The sequence below is a fragment of the Oncorhynchus clarkii genome, chromosome 23 (assembly GCF_045791955.1).
Source record: "Oncorhynchus clarkii lewisi isolate Uvic-CL-2024 chromosome 23, UVic_Ocla_1.0, whole genome shotgun sequence".
NCBI lineage: Eukaryota > Metazoa > Chordata > Actinopteri > Salmoniformes > Salmonidae > Oncorhynchus > Oncorhynchus clarkii.
In genome coordinates this window covers 62,884,599-62,903,799 of record NC_092169.1, presented here as the reverse complement: position 1 = coordinate 62,903,799, position 19,201 = coordinate 62,884,599, and the positions used below count along the sequence as shown (strand labels likewise).

At 43.3% G+C, this 19,201-nt stretch overlaps 1 protein-coding gene across 1 annotated transcript in view; it reads right to left on the bottom strand.

The window, feature by feature from the left end:
* LOC139381245 (ankyrin-3-like) overlaps positions 1-19,201 on the bottom strand; it is a 201,276-nt gene that overhangs the window by 93,429 nt on the left and 88,646 nt on the right. Inside the window, exons 19-23 of the mRNA XM_071124721.1 lie at positions 6,585-6,683; positions 1,803-1,901; positions 1,492-1,590; positions 267-362; positions 1-67 (exon numbers count right to left, since the gene is read on the bottom strand). The exon at positions 1-67 is cut by the window's left edge and continues 6 nt beyond it. Of these exons, the coding sequence (XP_070980822.1) occupies positions 1-67; positions 267-362; positions 1,492-1,590; positions 1,803-1,901; positions 6,585-6,683 (460 nt within the window). The remainder of the gene's footprint in view (positions 68-266; positions 363-1,491; positions 1,591-1,802; positions 1,902-6,584; positions 6,684-19,201) is intronic.

Sequence of the window (19,201 nt, the reverse complement as noted above, 5' to 3'; positions counted from 1 at the left end):
CATCTGACATGTCCAGAACCTCGTTCATGGTTTCTGGAACGTTCATCTTATGTTTCTCGGTCACCGTCTAGAAAGGGTACAAACATTCTAATGAGTCGTTAACAAACAAAGAACGCTATTTTACATGTGGATAACTGTAAGACAACAGATACGTATTTAGATATGCAGGCTACTGTATTTCTCATGGTGTTTTTAGAAGGTTTTAGTTAACACAGTTCAGCTGTTTCATACACTAACTTAGTAAGAACAGTATCTCCTGGTCTCACCAAAGTGGTCTGTGTTTCCTCAGTGACGACCTTCAGAGTATCCACTACAGAGATGTACCCCAGCCTCCTGGCTATGGACAGGGCTGTGTTACCATTCTGTTAAAGACAGTCAGATATTACTATTACTGTGACCCCTAACCCCTAACCCAGCCTCCTGAACAGGGCTGTGTTACCATTCTGTTAAAGACAGTCAGATATTACTATTACTGTGACCTCTAACCCCTAACCCAGCCTCCTGGACAGGGCTGTGTTACCATTCTGTTAAAGACAGTCAGATATTACTATCACTGTGACCCCTAACCCTTGACCCCTAACCCAGCCTCCTGAACAGGGCTGTGTTACCATTCTGTTAAAGACAGTCAGATATTACTATTACTGTGACCCCTAACCTCTAACCCAGCCTCCTGGCTATGGACAGGGCTGTGTTACCATTCTGTTAAAGACAGTCAGATATTACTATTACTGTGACCCCTAACCCCTAACCCTTGACCCCTAACCCAGCCTCCTGGACAGGGCTGTGTTACCATTCTGTTAAAGACAGTCAGATATTACTATTACTGTGACCCCTAACCCCTAACCCCTAACCCAGCCTCCTGGACAGGGCTGTGTTACCATTCTGTTAAAGACAGTCAGATATTACTATTACTGTGACCTCTAACCCCTAACCCAGCCTCCTGGACAGGGCTGTGTTACCATTCTGTTAAAGACAGTCAGATATTACTATTACTGTGACCCCTAACCCCTAACCCATCCTCATGTGTCAGTATCTACTGTTTATACTACCAAAGACAATAGATGGAACACTGTGTGTTTGTGATGTGACTGTTATAGTGCATGCTAATGACAGCCTACTGTGTATGAGATAGTGTTGGTGACTGTGTATTTCACTGTGCAGTCCCAGCTGTGGGGGCACTGGGTAATGTCAATGTCTCCCAGAATCCTGTGCTCACCACAGTCAGCTCATTTGGGGAGAGTCTGTGCTGCAGCAGGAGTGTGTGTTCTCACCACAGTGACTTGGTTGGGAGAGGCTCTGTGCTGCAGCAGGAGTGTGTGTTCTCACCACAGTGACTTGGTTGGGAGAGGCTCTGTGCTGCAGCAGGAGTGTGTGTTCTCACCACAGTGACTTGGTTGGGAGAGGCTCTGTGCTGCAGCAGGAGTGTGTGTTCTCACCACAGTGACTTGGTTGGGAGAGGCTCTGTGCTGCAGCAGGAGTGTGTGTTCTCACCACAGTGACTTGGTTGGGAGAGGCTCCGTGCTGCAGCAGTAGGTTGATGATGTGGGTGTGGCCTTGCTGGGCCGCCTGATGGAGGGGGGTGTATCCGTTCTGAAGGGGGAGGAGGAGAGGTCAGACACACCTCTTTAATTAAACATACCAACACATACCCACTTCAACACCCACACCTACAACCATCAACATCTATTGTATATAGAAATGTTAAATCTGGAGGGGAGCCTAACCTGTGACCCCTGACTCCTATCCCATAAATCAAACATTAACATCTATATAGATATGTTCAATCTGGAGGGGAGCCTAACCTTGGTTTTGGCGTTGATCTTGGCCTGGTTCTTTAGCAGGAAGTTGACCATCTTCACGTTTCCATAGTGACACGCCACATGCAGCGGAGTGTATCCCATCTAGGGAAACAGAAATCAAGTGTTATGCCTGGTGTGACCACTAGTGTATCCCGTCTAGGGAAACAGAAATCAAGTGTTATGCCTGATGTGACCACCAGTGAAACCCATCTAGGGAAACAGAAATCAAGTGTTATGCCTGGTGTGACCACTAGTGTATCCCATCTAGGGAAACAGAAATCAAGTGTTATGCCTGGTGTGACCACTAGTGTATCCCATCTAGGGAAACAGAAATCAAGTGTTATGCCTGGTGTGACCACTAGTGTATCCCATCTAGGGAACCAGAAATCAAGTGTTATGCCTGGTGTGACCACTAGTGTATCCCATCTAGGGAAACAGAAACAGAAATCAAGTGTTATGCCTGGTGTGACCACTAGTGTATCCCATCTAGGGAAACAGAAACAGAAATCAAGTGTTATGCCTGGTGTGACCACTAGTGTATCCCATCTAGGGAAACAGAAATCAAGTGTTATGCCTGGTGTGACCACTAGTGTATCCCATCTAGGGAAACAGAAACATAAATCAAGTGTTATGCCTGGTGTGACCACTGGTGTATCCCATCTAGGGTAACAGAAATCAAGTGTTATGCCTGGTGTGACCACTAGTGTATCCCATCTAGGGAAACAGAAACAGAAATCAAGTGTTATGCCTGGTGTGACCACTAGTGTATCCCATCTAGGGAAACAGAAATCAAGTGTTATGCCTGGTGTGACCACTAGTGTATCCCATCTAGGGAAACAGAAACATAAATCAAGTGTTATGCCTGGTGTGACCACTGGTGTATCCCATCTAGGGAAACAGAAATCAAGTGTTATGCCTGATGTGACCACTAGTGTATCCCGTCTAGGGAAACAGAAACAGAAATCAAGTGTATTGCCTGGTGTGACCACTAGTGTATCCCGTCTAGGGAAACAGAAACAGAAATCAAATGTATTGCCTGGTGTGACCACTAGTGTATCCCGTCTAGGGAAACAGAAATCAAGTGGTATGCCTGATGTGACCACTAGTGTATCCCGTCTAGGGAAACAGAAACAGAAATCAAGTGTATTGCCTGGTGTGACCACTAGTGTATCCCGTCTAGGGAAACAGAAACAGAAATCAAGTGTATTGCCTGGTGTGACCACTAGTGTATCCCGTCTAGGGAAACAGAAACAGAAATCAAATGTATTGCCTGGTGTGACCACTAGTGTATCCCGTCTAGGGAAACAGAAATCAAGTGGTATGCCTGATGTGACCACTAGTGTATCCCGTCTAGGGAAACAGAAACAGAAATCAAGTGTATTGCCTGGTGTGACCACTAGTGTATCCCGTCTAGGGAAACAGAAACAGAAATCAAATGTATTGCCTGGTGTGACCACTAGTGTATCTCGTCTAGGGAAACAGAAATCAAGTGGTATGCCTGATGTGACCACTAGTGTATCCCGTCTAGGGAAACAGAAACAGAAATCAAGTGGTATGCCTGATGTGACCACTAGTGTATCCCGTCTAGGGAAACAGAAATCAAGTGGTATGCCTGATGTGACCACTAGTGTATCCCGTCTAGGGAAACAGAAATCAAGTGGTATGCCTGGGAAGCCACTTCTAAAGCTACATTCACAATCATGTTCAATGGTTTCAGGAGACATTCTGAAACCTTCAAGCATGTTGATTCAAAAAACTGTTTGATGCGTGCTGACCTAGATTATAGCAGAATGGATACGGCATTTAGTGAGTTAATGTTGTTGTAGTGTTATAGTCAGGTCTGTATGTAGATAGCAGAGCTTGTTAGAGTTGTCGTGTTTCAGTGTTGAAGTGTACTGTTGTAGTGTACTGTGTTGTAGTGTACTGTTGTAGTGTTTCAGTGTTGTAGTGTACTGTTGTAGTGTTGTACAGTTGTAGTGTTTCAGTGTTGTATTGTAGTGTTGTAGTGTTTCAGTGTTGTATTGTAGTGTTGTAGTGTTTCAGTGCTGTAGTGTACAGTGTTGTAGTGTAGTGTTGTAGAGTACAGTTATAGTGTTTCAGTGTTGTATTGTAGTGTTGTAGTGTAGTGTTTCAGTGTTGTAGTGTTGTAGTGTTTCAGTGTTGTAGTGTACTGTTGTAGTGTAGTGATGTAGTGTTTCAGTGTTGTAGTGTTGTAGTGTTTCAGTGTTGTAGAGTACAGTTGTAGTGTTTCAGTGTTGTATTGTAGTGTTGTAGTGTAGTGATGTAGTGTTTCACTGTTGCATTGTACAGTGTTGTATTGTAGTGTTGTAGAGTACAGTTGTAGTGTTTCAGTGTTGTAGTGTTTCAGTGTTGTATTGTAGTGTTGTAGAGTACAGTTGTAGTGTTTCAGTGTTGTAGTGTTTCAGTGTTGTATTGTAGTGTTGTAGAGTACAGTTGTAGTGTTTCAGTGTTGTATTGTAGTGTTGTATTGTAGTGTTGTATTGTAGGGTTTCAGTGTAGTAGTGATTCAGTGTTGTAGTGATTCAGTGTTGTTGTGTTTCAGTGTTGTAGTGTTTCAGTGTTGTAGTGTTTCAGTGGTGTAGTGTTTCAGTGTTGTAGTGTACTGTTGTAGTGTTGTAGAGTACAGTTGTAGTGTTTCAGTGTTGCATTGTAGTGTTGTATTGTAGTGTTTGTAGTGTTTCAGTTATAGTGTTTCAGTGTTGTATTGTAGTGTTGTAGTGTAGTGTTGTAGTGTTTCAGTGTTGTAGTTACCGATCCTCGACTTCGGCGATGTCATCTACAAAATGGCTTCCAACACTCTACTCAGCAAACTGGATGCAGTCTATCACAGTGCCATCCGTTTTGTCACTAAAGCACCTTATACCACCCACCACTGCGACTTGTATGCTCTAGTCGGCTGGCCCTCGCTACATATTCGTCGCCAGACCCACTGGCTCCAGGTCATCTACAAGTCCTTGCTAGGTAAAGCTCCGCCTTATCTCAGTTCACTGGTCACGATGGCAACACCCATCCGTAGCACTCGCTCCAGCAGGTGTATCTCACTGATCATCCCTAAAGCCAACACCTCATTTGGCCGCCTTTCGTTCCAGTTCTCTGCTGCCTGTGACTGGAAAGAACTGCAAAAATCGCTGAAGTTGGAGACTTTTATCTCCCTCACCAACTTCAAACATCAGCTATCTGAGCAGCTAACCAATCGCTGCAGCTGTACATAGTCTATTGGTAAATAGCCCACCCATTTTCACCTACCTCATTCCCATACTGTTTTTATTTATTTACTTTTCTGCTCTTTTGCACACCAATATCTCTACCTGTACATGACCATCTGATCATTTATCACTCCAGTGTTAATCTGCATAATTGTAATTATTCGCCTACCTTCTCATGCCTTTTGCACACAATGTATATAGACTCCCCTTTTTTCTACTGTGTTATTGACTTGTTAATTGTTTACTCCATGTGTAACTCTGTGTTGTCTGTTCACACTGCTATGCCTTATCTTGGCCAGGTCGCAGTTGTAAATGAGAACTTGTTCTCAACTAGCCTACCTGGTTAAATAAAGGTGAAATAAAATAAAAAAAGTAGTGTTGTAGAGTACAGTTGTAGTGTTTCAGTGTTGTAGTGATTCAGTGTTGTAGTGTTTCTGTGTAGTAGTGTTTCAGTGTAGTAGTGATTCAGTGTTGTAGTGATTCAGTGTTGTAGTGTTGTAGTGTTTCAGTGTAGTAGTGTTTCAGTGTTGTAGTGTTTCAGTATTGTAGTGTTTCAGTGTTGTAGAGTTTCAGCGTTGCAGTCATTCAGTGTTGTAGTGTTTCAGTGTAGTAGTGATTCAGTGGTGTAGTGATTCAGTGTTGTAGTGTTTCAGTGTAGTAGTGTTTCAGTGTTGTAGTGTTTCAGTATTGTAGTGTTTCAGTGTTGTAGAGTTTCAGTGTTGCAGTCATTCAGTGTTGTAGTGTTTCTGTGTAGTAGTGATTCAGTGTTGTAGTAATTCAGTGTTTCAGAATACTGTTGTAGAGTTTCAGCGTAGTACTGTAGTGTTGTAGAGTACTGTTGTAGTGTAGTAGTGAATTTAAAAAAACATTTTTATTTAAACTTTATTTAACTAGGCAAGTCAGTTAAGAACAACTTCTTATTTACAATGAAGGCCTAGGAACAGTGGCCTCTCTCTCGTCTCTCTGGTCCTTATCTCTCATCTCTCTGGTCCTTCTCTCTCATCTCTCTGGTCTTTCTCTCTCTGGGGTCTCTCTCTCTCTCTCTCCCTCTCTTTGGTCTCTCTCTCTGGGTTTCTAGACCTTCTGGTCTCTCTCTCCTCTCTGGGTTTCTAGACCTTCTGGTCTCTCCTCTCTGGGTTTCTAGTCCTCCTAGTCTCTCCTCTCTGGGTTTCTAGTCCTCCTGGTCTCTCCTCTCTGGGTTTCTAGTCCTCCTGGTCTCTCCTCTCTGGGTTTCTAGTCCTCCTGGTCTCTCCTTTCTGGGTTTGTAGACCTTCTGGTCTCTCTCTCTGAGTTTCTAGTCCTCCTGGTCTCTCTCTGGGTTTCTAGACCTTCTGGTCTCTCTCTGGGTTTCTAGACCTTCTGGTCTCTCTCTGGGTTTCTAGTCCTCCTGGTCTCTCTCTGGGTTTCTAGTCCTCCTGGTCCCTCTCTGGGTTTCTAGACCTTCTGCTCTCTCTGTTGTGTTTCTCAATTAGTGTTCTGCAGTGAGGTTTCAGGAGGGACCAGCCGACCTACACGGCTGTCAGACCAGAGTTGAACATGTGTACGTGTGTGTGTGTACCTTAGTCTCTGGGTCAACAGTGGCCCCCTGGTTAACCAGCACCTCAGCTACGTTGACCTTGTCGTCCTGAGCTGCCAGGTGGAGAGGAGTCAGACCACTCTGAGAGGAGAGGACACAGGACAGGACATAACACATTACAACACAGGACAGGACACAGGACAGGACATACCACATTAGAACACAGGACAGGACATACCACATTACAACACAGGACAGGACATACGACATTAGAACACAGGACAGGACATACCACATTACAACACAGGACAGGACATACCACATTAGAACACAGGACAGGACATACCACATTAGAACACAGGACAGGACATACCACATTAGAACACAGGACAGGACATACGACATTAGAACACAGGACAGGACATACCACATTAGAACACAGGACAGGACACATTAGAACACAGGACAGGACATACCACATTACAACACAGGACAGGACATACCACATTAGAACACAGGACAGGACATACCACATTACAACACAGGATATGACATACCAAATTAGAACACAGGACAGGACATGCCACATTAGAACACAGGATATGAAATACCACATTAGAACACAGGATATGACATACCAAATTAGAACACAGGACATGACATACCACATTAGAACACAGGACAGGACATACCACATTAGAACACAGGACATGACATACCACATTAGAACACAGGACAGGACATACCACATTAGAACACAGGACAGGACATACCACATTAGAACACAGGATAGGACATACCACATTAGAACACAGGACAGGACACATTAGAACACAGGATAGGACATACCACATTAGAACACAGGATAGGAAATACCACATTAGAACACAGGACATACCACATTAGAACACAGGAAAGGACATACCACATTAGAACAAAGGACAGGACATACCACATTAGAACACAGGACATGACATACCACATTAGAACACAGGACAGGACATACCACATTAGAACACAGGACATACCACATTAGAACACAGGACAGAACATACCACATTAGAACACAGGACAGGACATACCACATTAGAACAAAGGACAGGACATGACATACCACATTAGAACACAGGACAGGACATACCACATTAGAACACAGGATATGACATACCACATTAGAACACAGGACAGGACACATTAGAACACAGGATAGGACATACCACATTAGAACACAGGATAGGAAATACCACATTAGAACACAGGACATACCACATTAGAACACAGGAAAGGACATACCACATTAGAACAAAGGACAGGACATACCACATTAGAACACAGGACAGGACATACCACATTAGAACACAGGACAGGACATACCACATTAGAACACAGGACAGGACATACCACATTAGAACACAGGACAGGACATACCACATTAGAACACAGGACAGGACATACCACATTAGAACACAGGACAGGACATACCACATTAGAACACAGGACATACCACATTAGAACACAGGACAGGACATACCACATTAGAACACAGGACATACCACATTAGAACACAGGACATACCACATTAGAACACAGGACAGGACATACCACATTAGAACACAGGATAGGACATACCACATTAGAACACAGGACATGACATACCACATTAGAACACAGGATAGGACATACCACATTAGAACACAGGACAGGACATACCACATTAGAACACATGACATACCACATTAGAACACAGGACAGGACATACCACATTAGAACACAGGACATACCACATTAGAACACAGGACATGACACATCACATTAGAACACAGGACAGGACATACCACATTAGAACACAGGACAGGACATACCACATTAGAACACAGGACAGGACATACCACATTAGAACACAGGACATGACACACCACATTAGAACACAGGACAGGACATACCACATTAGAACACAGGACATACCACATTAGAACACAGGACATACCACATTAGAACACAGGACAGGACATACCACATTAGAACACAGGACATACCACATTAGAACACAGGACATACCACATTAGAACACAGGACAGGACATACCACATTAGAACACAGGATAGGACATACCACATTAGAACACAGGACATGACATACCACATTAGAACACAGGATAGGACATACCACATTAGAACACAGGACAGGACATACCACATTAGAACACAGGACAGGACATACCACATTAGAACACAGGACAGGACATACCACATTAGAACACAGGACAGGACATACCCCATTAGAACACAGGACATACCACATTAGAACACAGGACATACCACATTAGAACACAGGACATACCACATTAGAACACAGAACATACCACATTAGAACACAGGACAGGGCATACCACATTAGAACACAGGACATACCACATTAGAACACAGGACATACCACATTAGAACACAGGACAGGACATACCACATTAGAACACAGGACAGGACATACCACATTAGAACAAAGGACAGGACATACCACATTAGGACACAGGACAGGACATACCACATTAGAACACAGGACAGGACATACCACATTAGAACACAGGACAGGTCATACCACATTAGAACACAGGATAGGACATACCACATTAGAACACAGGACAGGACACATTAGAACACAGGATAGGACATACCACATTAGAACACAGGATAGGAAATACCACATTAGAACACAGGACATACCACATTAGAACACAGGACAGGACATACCACATTAGAACAAAGGACAGGACATACCACATTAGAACACAGGACAGGACATGACATACCACATTAGAACACAGGACAGGACATACCACATTAGAACACAGGACATACCACATTAGAACACAGGACAGGACATACCACATTAGAACACAGGACAGGACATACCACATTAGAACAAAGGACAGGACATGACATACCACATTAGAACACAGGACAGGACATACCACATTAGAACACAGGATATGACATACCACATTACAACACAGGACAGGACATACCACATTAGAACACAGGACAGGACATACCACATTAGAACACAGGACAGGACATACCACATTAGAACACAGGACAGGACATACCACATTAGAACACAGGACAGGACATACCACATTAGAACACAGGACAGGACATACCACATTAGAACACAGGACAGGACATACCACATTAGAACACAGGACAGGACATACCACATTAGAACACATGACATACCACATTAGAACACAGGACAGGACATACCACATTAGAACACAGGACATACCACACTAGAACACAGGACATGACACATCACATTAGAACACAGGACAGGACATACCACATTAGAACACAGGACAGGACATACCACATTAGAACACAGGACAGGACATACCACATTAGAACACAGGACATGACACACCACATTAGAACACAGGACAGGACATACCACATTAGAACACAGGACAGGACATACCACATTAGAACACAGGACAGGACATACCACATTACAACACAGGACAGGACATACCACATTAGAACACAGGACAGGACATACCACATTACAACACAGGATATGACATACCAAATTAGAACACAGGACAGGACATGCCACATTAGAACACAGGATATGAAATACCACATTAGAACACAGGATATGACATACCAAATTAGAACACAGGACATGACATACCACATTAGAACACAGGACAGGACATACCACATTAGAACACAGGACATGACATACCACATTAGAACACAGGACAGGACATACCACATTAGAACACAGGACAGGACATACCACATTAGAACACAGGATAGGACATACCACATTAGAACACAGGACAGGACACATTAGAACACAGGATAGGACATACCACATTAGAACACAGGATAGGAAATACCACATTAGAACACAGGACATACCACATTAGAACACAGGAAAGGACATACCACATTAGAACAAAGGACAGGACATACCACATTAGAACACAGGACATGACATACCACATTAGAACACAGGACAGGACATACCACATTAGAACACAGGACATACCACATTAGAACACAGGACAGAACATACCACATTAGAACACAGGACAGGACATATCACATTAGAACAAAGGACAGGACATGACATACCACATTAGAACACAGGACAGGACATACCACATTAGAACACAGGATATGACATACCACATTACAACACAGGACAGGACATACCACATTAGAACACAGGACAGGACATACCACATTAGAACACAGGACAGGACATACCACATTAGAACACAGGACAGGACATACCACATTAGAACACAGGACAGGACATACCACATTAGAACACAGGACAGGACATACCACATTAGAACACAGGACAGGACATACCACATTAGAACACAGGACATACCACATTAGAACACAGGACATGACACACCACATTAGAACACAGGACAGGACATACCACATTAGAACACAGGACATACCACATTAGAACACAGGACATACCACATTAGAACACAGGACAGGACATACCACATTAGAACACAGGACATACCACATTAGAACACAGGACATACCACATTAGAACACAGGACAGGACATACCACATTAGAACACAGGATAGGACATACCACATTAGAACACAGGACATGACATACCACATTAGAACACAGGATAGGACATACCACATTAGAACACAGGACAGGACATACCACATTAGAACACAGGACAGGACATACCACATTAGAACACAGGACAGGACATACCACATTAGAACACAGGACAGGACATACCCCATTAGAACACAGGACATACCACATTAGAACACAGGACATACCACATTAGAACACAGGACATACCACATTAGAACACAGAACATACCACATTAGAACACAGGACAGGGCATACCACATTAGAACACAGGACATACCACATTAGAACACAGGACATACCACATTAGAACACAGGACAGGACATACCACATTAGAACACAGGACAGGACATACCACATTAGAACAAAGGACAGGACATACCACATTAGGACACAGGACAGGACATACCACATTAGAACACAGGACAGGACATACCACATTAGAACACAGGACAGGTCATACCACATTAGAACACAGGATAGGACATACCACATTAGAACACAGGACAGGACACATTAGAACACAGGATAGGACATACCACATTAGAACACAGGATAGGAAATACCACATTAGAACACAGGACATACCACATTAGAACACAGGACAGGACATACCACATTAGAACAAAGGACAGGACATACCACATTAGAACACAGGACAGGACATGACATACCACATTAGAACACAGGACAGGACATACCACATTAGAACACAGGACATACCACATTAGAACACAGGACAGGACATACCACATTAGAACACAGGACAGGACATACCACATTAGAACAAAGGACAGGACATGACATACCACATTAGAACACAGGACAGGACATACCACATTAGAACACAGGATATGACATACCACATTACAACACAGGACAGGACATACCACATTAGAACACAGGACAGGACATACCACATTAGAACACAGGACAGGACATACCACATTAGAACACAGGACAGGACATACCACATTAGAACACAGGACAGGACATACCACATTAGAACACAGGACAGGACATACCACATTAGAACACAGGACAGGACATACCACATTAGAACACAGGACAGGACATACCACATTAGAACACATGACATACCACATTAGAACACAGGACAGGACATACCACATTAGAACACAGGACATACCACACTAGAACACAGGACATGACACATCACATTAGAACACAGGACAGGACATACCACATTAGAACACAGGACAGGACATACCACATTAGAACACAGGACAGGACATACCACATTAGAACACAGGACATGACACACCACATTAGAACACAGGACAGGACATACCACATTAGAACACAGGACAGGACATACCACATTAGAACACAGGACAGGACATACCACATTACAACACAGGACAGGACATACCACATTAGAACACAGGACAGGACATACCACATTACAACACAGGATATGACATACCAAATTAGAACACAGGACAGGACATGCCACATTAGAACACAGGATATGAAATACCACATTAGAACACAGGATATGACATACCAAATTAGAACACAGGACATGACATACCACATTAGAACACAGGACAGGACATACCACATTAGAACACAGGACATGACATACCACATTAGAACACAGGACAGGACATACCACATTAGAACACAGGACAGGACATACCACATTAGAACACAGGATAGGACATACCACATTAGAACACAGGACAGGACACATTAGAACACAGGATAGGACATACCACATTAGAACACAGGATAGGAAATACCACATTAGAACACAGGACATACCACATTAGAACACAGGAAAGGACATACCACATTAGAACAAAGGACAGGACATACCACATTAGAACACAGGACATGACATACCACATTAGAACACAGGACAGGACATACCACATTAGAACACAGGACATACCACATTAGAACACAGGACAGAACATACCACATTAGAACACAGGACAGGACATATCACATTAGAACAAAGGACAGGACATGACATACCACATTAGAACACAGGACAGGACATACCACATTAGAACACAGGATATGACATACCACATTACAACACAGGACAGGACATACCACATTAGAACACAGGACAGGACATACCACATTAGAACACAGGACAGGACATACCACATTAGAACACAGGACAGGACATACCACATTAGAACACAGGACAGGACATACCACATTAGAACACAGGACAGGACATACCACATTAGAACACAGGACAGGACATACCACATTAGAACACAGGACAGGACATACCACATTAGAACACACAGGACATACCACATTAGAACACAGGACATACCACATTAGAACACAGGACAGGACATACCACATTAGAACACAGGACAGGACATACCACATTAGAACACAGGACAGGACATACCACATTAGAACACAGGACAGGACATACCACATTAGAACACAGGATAGGACATACCACATTAGAACACAGGACAGGACATACCACATTAGAACACAGGACAGGACATACCACATTAGAACACAGGACAGGACATACCACATTAGAACACAGGACAGGACATACCACCACATTAGAACACAGGACATGACACATCACATTAGAACACAGGACAGGACATACCACATTAGAACACAGGACAGGACATACCACATTAGAACACAGGACAGGACATACCACATTAGAACACAGGACATGACACACCACATTAGAACACAGGACAGGACATACCACATTAGAACACAGGACAGGACATACCACATTAGAACACAGGACAGGACATACCACATTAGAACACAGGACAGGACATACCACATTAGAACACAGGACAGGACATACCACATTAGAACACAGGACATACCACATTAGAACACAGGACATACCACATTAGAACACAGGACATACCACATTAGAACACAGGACAGGACATACCACATTAGAACACAGGACATACCACATTAGAACACAGGACATACCACATTAGAACACAGGACATACCACATTAGAACACAGGACAGGACATACCACATTAGAACACAGGATAGGACATACCACATTAGAACACAGGACATGACATACCACATTAGAACACAGGATAGGACATACCACATTAGAACACAGGACAGGACATACCACATTAGAACACAGGACAGGACATACCACATTAGAACACAGGACAGGACATACCACATTAGAACACAGGACAGGACATACCCCATTAGAACACAGGACATACCACATTAGAACACAGGACATACCACATTAGAACACAGGACATACCACATTAGAACACAGAACATACCACATTAGAACACAGGACAGGGCATACCACATTAGAACACAGGACATACCACATTAGAACACAGGACATACCACATTAGAACACAGGACAGGACATACCACATTAGAACACAGGACAGGACATACCACATTAGAACAAAGGACAGGACATACCACATTAGGACACAGGACAGGACATACCACATTAGAACACAGGACAGGACATACCACATTAGAACACAGGACAGGTCATACCACATTAGAACACAGGATAGGACATACCACATTAGAACACAGGACAGGACACATTAGAACACAGGATAGGACATACCACATTAGAACACAGGATAGGAAATACCACATTAGAACACAGGACATACCACATTAGAACACAGGACAGGACATACCACATTAGAACAAAGGACAGGACATACCACATTACAACACAGGACAGGACATGACATACCACATTAGAACACAGGACAGGACATACCACATTAGAACACAGGACATACCACATTAGAACACAGGACAGGACATACCACATTAGAACACAGGACAGGACATACCACATTAGAACAAAGGACAGGACATGACATACCACATTAGAACACAGGACAGGACATACCACATTAGAACACAGGATATGACATACCACATTACAACACAGGACAGGACATACCACATTAGAACACAGGACATACCACATTAGAACACAGGACAGGACATACCACATTAGAACACAGGACAGGACATACCACATTAGAACACAGGACAGGACATACCACATTAGAACACAGGACAGGACATACCACATTAGAACACATGACATACCACATTAGAACACAGGACAGGACATACCACATTAGAACACAGGACATACCACATTAGAACACAGGACATGACACATCACATTAGAACACAGGACAGGACATACCACATTAGAACACAGGACAGGACATACCACATTAGAACACAGGACAGGACATACCACATTAGAACACAGGACATGACACACCACATTAGAACACAGGACAGGACATACCACATTAGAACACAGGACAGGACATACCACATTAGAACACAGGACAGGACATACCACATTAGAACACAGGACAGGACATACCACATTAGAACACAGGACAGGACATACCACATTAGAACACAGGACATACCACATTAGAACACAGGACATACCACATTAGAACACAGGACATACCACATTAGAACACAGGACAGGACATACCACATTAGAACACAGGACATACCACATTAGAACACAGGACAGGACATACCACATTAGAACACAGGATAGGACATACCACATTAGAACACAGGACATGACATACCACATTAGAACACAGGATAGGACATACCACATTAGAACACAGGACAGGACATACCACATTAGAACACAGGACAGGACATACCACATTAGAACACAGGACAGGACATACCACATTAGAACACAGGACAGGACATACCACATTAGAACACAGGACATACCACATTAGAACACAGGACATACCACATTAGAACACAGGACATACCACATTAGAACACAGGACATACCACATTAGAACACAGGACAGGGCATACCACATTAGAACACAGGACATACCACATTAGAACACAGGACATACCACATTAGAACACAGGACAGGACATACCACATTAGAACACAGGACAGGACATACCACATTAGAACAAAGGACAGGACATACCACATTAGGACACAGGACAGGACATACCACATTAGAACACAGGACAGGACATACCACATTAGAACACAGGACAGGTCATACCACATTAGAACACAGGATAGGACATACCACATTAGAACACAGGACAGGACACATTAGAACACAGGATAGGACATACCACATTAGAACACAGGATAGGAAATACCACATTAGAACACAGGACATACCACATTAGAACACAGGACAGGACATACCACATTAGAACAAAGGACAGGACATACCACATTAGAACACAGGACAGGACATGACATACCACATTAGAACACAGGACAGGACATACCACATTAGAACACAGGACATACCACATTAGAACACAGGACAGGACATACCACATTAGAACACAGGACAGGACATACCACATTAGAACAAAGGACAGGACATGACATACCACATTAGAACACAGGACAGGACATACCACATTAGAACACAGGATATGACATACCACATTACAACACAGGACAGGACATACCACATTAGAACAGGACAGGACATACCACATTAGAACACAGGACAGGACATACCACATTAGAACACAGGACAGGACATACCACATTAGAACAACAGGACACCACATTAGAACACAGGACAGGACATACCACATTAGAACACAGGACAGGACATACCACATTAGAACACAGGACAGGACATACCACATTAGAACACAGGACAGGACATACCACATTAGAACACAGGACAGGACATACCACATTAGAACACAGGACACGACATACCACATTAGAACACAGGACAGGACATACCACATTAGAACACAGGACAGGACATACCACATTAGAACACAGGACAGGACATACCACATTAGAACACAGGACATACCACATTAGAACACAGGACATGACACACCACATTAGAACACAGGACAGGACATACCACATTAGAACACAGGACAGGACATACCACATTAGAACACAGGACAGGACACACCACATTAGAACACAGGACATGACACACCACATTAGAACACAGGACAGGACATATCACATTAGAACACAGGACAGGACATACCACATTAGAACACAGGACAGGACATACCACATTAGAACACAGGACAGGACATACCACATTAGAACACAGGACAGGACATACCACATTAGAACACAGGACATACCACATTAGAACACAGGACATACCACATTAGAACACAGGACATACCACATTAGAACACAGGACAGGACATACCACATTAGAACACAGGACATACCACATTAGAACACAGGACATACCACATTAGAACACAGGACAGGACATACCACATTAGAACACAGGATAGGACATACCACATTAGAACACAGGACATGACATACCACATTAGAACACAGGATAGGACATACCACATTAGAACACAGGACAGGACATACCACATTAGAACACAGGACAGGACATACCCCATTAGAACACAGGACATACCACATTAGAACACAGGACATACCACATTACAACACAGGACATACCACATTAGAACACAGGACATGCCACATTAGAACACAGGACAGGGCATACCACATTAGAACACAGGACATACCACATTAGAACACAGGACATACCACATTAGAACACAGGACAGGACATACCACATTAGAACACAGGACAGGACATACCACATTAGAACAAAGGACAGGACATACCACATTAGGACACAGGACAGGACATACCACATTAGAACACAGGACAGGACATACCACATTAGAACACAGGACAGGTCATACCACATTAGAACACAGGATAGGACATACCACATTAGAACACAGGACAGGACACATTAGAACACAGGATAGGACATACCACATTAGAACACAGGACAGGACATACCACATTAGAACACAGGACAGGACATACCACATTAGAACACAGGACAGGACATACCACATTAGAACAAAGGACAGGACATACCACATTAGAACACAGGACAGGACATGACATACCACATTAGAACACAGGACAGGACATACCACATTAGAACACAGGACATACCACATTAGAACACAGGACAGGACATACCACATTAGAACACAGGACAGGACATACCACATTAGAACAAAGGACAGGACATGACATACCACATTAGAACACAGGACAGGACATACCACATTAGAACACAGGATATGACATACCACATTACAACACAGGACAGGACATACCACATTAGAACACAGGACAGGACATACCACATTAGAACACAGGACAGGACATACCACATTAGAACACAGGACAGGACATACCACATTAGAACACAGGACAGGACATACCACATTAGAACACAGGACAGGACATACCACATTAGAACACAGGACAGGACATACCACATTAGAACACAGGACAGGACATACCACATTAGAACACAGGACACGACATACCACATTAGAACACAGGACAGGACATACCACATTAGAACACAGGACAGGACATACCACATTAGAACACAGGACAGGACATACCACATTAGAACACAGGACATACCACATTAGAACACAGGACATGACACACCACATTAGAACACAGGACAGGACATACCACATTAGAACACAGGACAGGACATACCACATTAGAACACAGGACAGGACACACCACATTAGAACACAGGACATGACACACCACATTAGAACACAGGACAGGACATATCACATTAGAACACAGGACAGGACATACCACATTAGAACACAGGACAGGACATACCACATTAGAACACAGGACAGGACATACCACATTAGAACACAGGACAGGACATACCACATTAGAACACAGGACATACCACATTAGAACACAGGACATACCACATTAGAACACAGGACAGGACATACCACATTAGAACACAGGATAGGACATACCACATTAGAACACAGGACATGACATACCACATTAGAACACAGGATAGGACATACCACATTAGAACACAGGACAGGACATACCACATTAGAACACAGGACAGGACATACCCCATTAGAACACAGGACATACCA